This window comes from Epinephelus moara, chromosome 6 (assembly GCF_006386435.1).
Source record: "Epinephelus moara isolate mb chromosome 6, YSFRI_EMoa_1.0, whole genome shotgun sequence".
NCBI classification, from domain to species: domain Eukaryota; kingdom Metazoa; phylum Chordata; class Actinopteri; order Perciformes; family Serranidae; genus Epinephelus; species Epinephelus moara.
The window spans coordinates 8,949,300-8,953,818 of NC_065511.1; the positions used below are offsets into that span (position 1 = coordinate 8,949,300).

The 4,519-nt window shown below is 40.5% G+C and overlaps 1 protein-coding gene across 1 annotated transcript in view; it reads left to right on the forward strand.

Annotated features, from left to right (window-relative positions):
* Positions 1 to 222: 222 nt before the first annotated feature.
* mc2r (melanocortin 2 receptor) overlaps positions 223 to 4,519 on the forward strand; it is a 16,622-nt gene continuing 12,325 nt past the window's right edge. The window contains exon 1 of the mRNA XM_050047734.1: positions 223 to 575. Coding sequence (XP_049903691.1) covers positions 223 to 575 — 353 coding nt within the window. The remainder of the gene's footprint in view (positions 576 to 4,519) is intronic.

Here is a 4,519-nt window from a genome sequence, read left to right on the forward strand (position 1 = left end):
AGATTGAGAAACTGAGATAATGTGATAACCTACCTGAGGCTAACTTGACACTAACAACAGTTTGCTGGAGTTTAATCTCGTCCAACACTGAAGATAAGAATAAAAATCCCATAACAACATTTTTCCTCAAATTGTTTTCCACATCTTGAGAACTGAACATCAAGTCTAGGTAGCTGTAGATTCCAATCACCTTTTTAATTTAGACAGAACGCCATCTTAACTATGAACACTACCACAGCCAATCAGTCAGACTGCCCTGAGGTGAAAGTCCCTTTCGCTCTCTTCTTCACCATCGGTGCAGTGAGCCTGGCCGAGAACTTGCTGGTTGTGGTGGCTGTTTTATGGAACAGGAACCTCCACTCGCCCATGTACTGCTTCATCTGCAGCCTGGCGGCTTTTAACACCATCGCCAGTCTCACCAAGACCTGGGAGAACCTAATGATTGTGTTTGCCAGCGTGGGACACCTAAAGAAGACAGGCTCCTCTGAGTTGAACCTGGACGATGTGATGGACTCCCTGCTGTGTATGTCGTTTGTGGGCTCCATTTTCAGTTTCCTGGCTATTGCTGTGGACCGGTATGTATGTTGGGCTTGAATTTGCAAACACAAATGATTTTGATCTATAAAACCATTTTTTTGACAGTGTGAGGACTGGATTTGAATTTGTGACGGTATAAATGTATTCCAAACCCACTAATCCATCATAATCCACATTTCAAAGGCATCATGATGCTTAAAGCTACTTAGTTTCATTTAAAATCAAAGGGAAAACTAGCTTTAGTGACTGTTTAGGAAACCAGCTGTAAAACAAAGAGTCAGATGATTTATGTGGTTTGTTTACTGCTGTGCTGGCTGTGTTAAGCTTTTCCTCTGGGGTCTGTGGACTCTAGGACCAATTATCCTCTGCTCATATTTAAATTCAACGGATCAGGTCTCACTAACTAGAACTCTGGGGGAGAATTTGGAAAAGTCTGAAACTTTTCTCTAGGCTCTAACTCACAGATCCGCAGCTTATTAAGGGCCCACTGCAGTGCTGTCTGCATGTTTCCCCCGAGTCATGGACAATATCCGTTGCTGCCATGTTCACCTTTTTTTCCACACCTTTCAGGCAGGCAATATGCCTGTAATCAATCACATTGAAAAATTCTCAAGAAAAAAAGAATCCATTTTATTCACCTTACTTTTTTGCCTGAACTAGGGCACTTTCACATTGTGTGATTTTATTCTTACTTCTGTTTCAGAGCAGAGGTGGGATTACTTGGGATTAAAAGCTGTATTTAATCTTAAAAAAGGCTATTAATTTTTAATACTTCTTCAGGCAAGTGTAGTTATCCAAATAACCTCTATTTGGAGCACGCCAACAGTGATTGTCTACAAAAATGATTACATTAAACATTAATACAGTTGATAATGGTGGTAATGCGCCCCAGCTAGTCACTATGACATAAAAACAGGTTTATCTGATACTGGTGAGGTGCTTGTGTTACTGTTTGGCAATAGACTAACAGGTTAGCTACAGTTAGCTGTATGGGGGCAGTAGTAGTAGTAGTAGTGTATAACACTTCTCCTTGACACCTGGATTTCTATGAAAAAAATCAGGATTCTGTACACAACACGGAAAAATAGCACCTGGGGATCAAGTGGTTAGCTCAATCTGTGGACAGTCAAGTCCCATTAGTAGTCGTGTTTAGAGATTTCAATTTTGGTCCCTCATAGTGTAGCTATCTACACAAAGGGACACTACAAAGTTATTAGAAATGTTCTTAAATGTGATTTTTAGGCCGTTATTATGTGTCCTCAAAGTCACTGATGGATGTGGTACTGTAACATGTTGGTGAAGATTGTCAGACATCCAGGTCATGGTAATTTTAAGTGTTATATTGTAGGCAACTGGACTCAAGCAAGTCCAGTGGGCCTAATGTTCCCTCCACGCATTGTTTACAACGCCATCTAGTGCAGCTAGTGCTTAACTAGAACAAAAATAATTAGCCTAGAACTGGAAGATGAGATAAGAACTTTGTCTGTGGATTTTTTAAAAGTCCTGCTACCTGATCTGAACCCATTGGGTACTATTTAGCTGCACATGGCACAAGTCCCAACTCCTGCCAGCTCCCAGTTCTCATTTTGCTGTCTGCTTTGTTTTCCCTGCCATATCTCTCTTGTCATTTTACATCCAGCCACACACTCACCTGATTCCCATTTCCCTAATCAGCACTGTAGTATACATACCAACCCCTCTCCAGTCATTCCCTGCTAGATTGTCTGATTTGCATCAGCTCAATGCAAATCCGTCTGTTCCGTTTGCCTGACCTCCTGCCTGACCCATGGTTTGATTCTCTGCCTGTCCACTATTTGGATTAGTTGCCTGATCTGACTGCCTACCTGATTTTGATCCTTGTCTGTTTCCCGATTCAAGTAACATGAACTTTAATCTCAACCTGTCTGTATGTGAACCATGCTTTTGGGTTCAATCTTGCTGTTTTTCTGAACCACTGCAGTGCATGCTTGGGCCAGGTTTGGGTTGTTGCAAATTTTGCTCATTAAGAAATTCTCTGTTTTTCATTCTGACCTTGGCAGTCATGTATGTCCATCGGGTCATGTGCCACATGTGCCGCATCGCTACCATTCAGGTCCCAACATCTGGACCTCGGTATTTTTTACTACAGGCTACTTGTTATTGCTTATAAATGAAACCAGATTTTTTAAATGGCTTTATATTAACCTGTGCCTTTAACCTGTAGATATCAGGTCTTTAACAGCTGTAATGGAGATGTCATGGGCCTGTTTGTTATTCAAGCATTGAGAGGAGGTTATATTAATACCACTTAATAATGCAAATACAGTAAATGTGGTGGTGCAGGTCTGCATAGTGTACATCTATATAGCAGCATTTTTTTCTGGGATTATTTCACTGATTTAATTTGGCTGTGTTACAATGAAATGTTACACAATGACATTGCACTAGCTGGTTAGGTATCATATTCAAACACAGTCAAGATAAATCAGTGAAATAACCCTAGGGGGAAATGCTGCTATATTTATGTATGCTATGCAGGCAAGCATACACATTAAATCACTGATATATTCTTGCTAGCAGTAGCTTAACATTTCACTTTGTTTTACTGAAGCAGCTGAAAGAATTGTAAGAAAATGCATGGAGCCAAAGCATTAGAAAATTGTTCTGGCCCTGGAAACGCAAGGGACTACGGAGCTGAGAAAAGCTTCAAAGTCAGGTGATAATTCCTTGTGGAAGTCACTGAATCTTTTGTTAATGTCCAACAGAAACTAATTTTTTTTTTGTCTGCTACAACATACATATCTGCTCTGTAATTTGCTTGGAATGTGTTCTCCTTTGAGAAAGAGGAGACAGAGCAGCAGAGAACCAAGCGCAGTAATGGTGTGATGAAAAAACTCACCAGTTACTAATAATTAATGTAGAAATAGAACTGCATGCTCTCATTTTAGTGTATAGAGCATCACATTCATTTTAGTGTAGAGCATCAGACCCATCCCCCACAACTACTGCCACATATAGATTGACAGACATGAACACGTATTGTCCTACACCCTAGCTCGTTTAATGAGCAACCACACTAACATTAACTGGGAAAAGGGGCATTAGTAAGATCAGTTTGCAGGCTAGATATTGACTCTCTAGCTAAAGCTCATTGAACAGCATGCAGATATAAATGCAAATGTTGGTTGGGTTTGGTTAAATGCTGGAGTAGTCCTTTAACTTCAAACAACACGCTGTCTGGCCTTGATATTCCGTTCAGTTCAATTCAATTATAAAGCTCAATATCACAAATCACACCTCAGAGGGCTTTACAACATATGACATCCCTCTGTCCTTAAAAAAACACAACGACAACAACAACAAAAAAACCTTTTAACAGGGGAAAACATGGAAGGAACCTCAGAAGGAGCAAGTGAGGAGGGATCCCTCCTCCAGGACGGAAGGGGTGGGGGGGAAAGCATAGCGACAATAGTAATAAGTATGTGACGATAATAGTCATATGTGTATAATAATAGTAGAAGAATGACTAATAATCCTAGCAGTAGTAGTCGGCATCAGGCAGGACCATGGCAGTAGCACACCTACGATCCAGGCGCAACCACAATCAGAGGGAACTTGTGACACAACAAAGCACAAGAGCTCCATAAAGAAGCCAAGCAACTAACATGCATTAATGAGAAAGAGAGAAGAGTCCCCCAGCAGACAAGGCCCATATCAGCCCAACCAGGGGGGTGGACCAAGGCATGCCTGAGCCAGCCCTAACTATAAGCTTTATCAAAAAGGAAGGTCTTAAGTCTAGTCTTAAAGGGCCAGTGTGTAATATTTGGCATGGTTTATTGTCAAATCTGAATCTGAATCTGAATATTCTACCCATTAATATGTTTATATAAGTGTATAATCGCTATAAAATAAAATTCGTTTGGTTTTCGTAGCCTTATAATTATGCTTTTATATATATATATATATAGCAAGGGCCTTGCTTTAGAGAGATCGCCATCTTGCG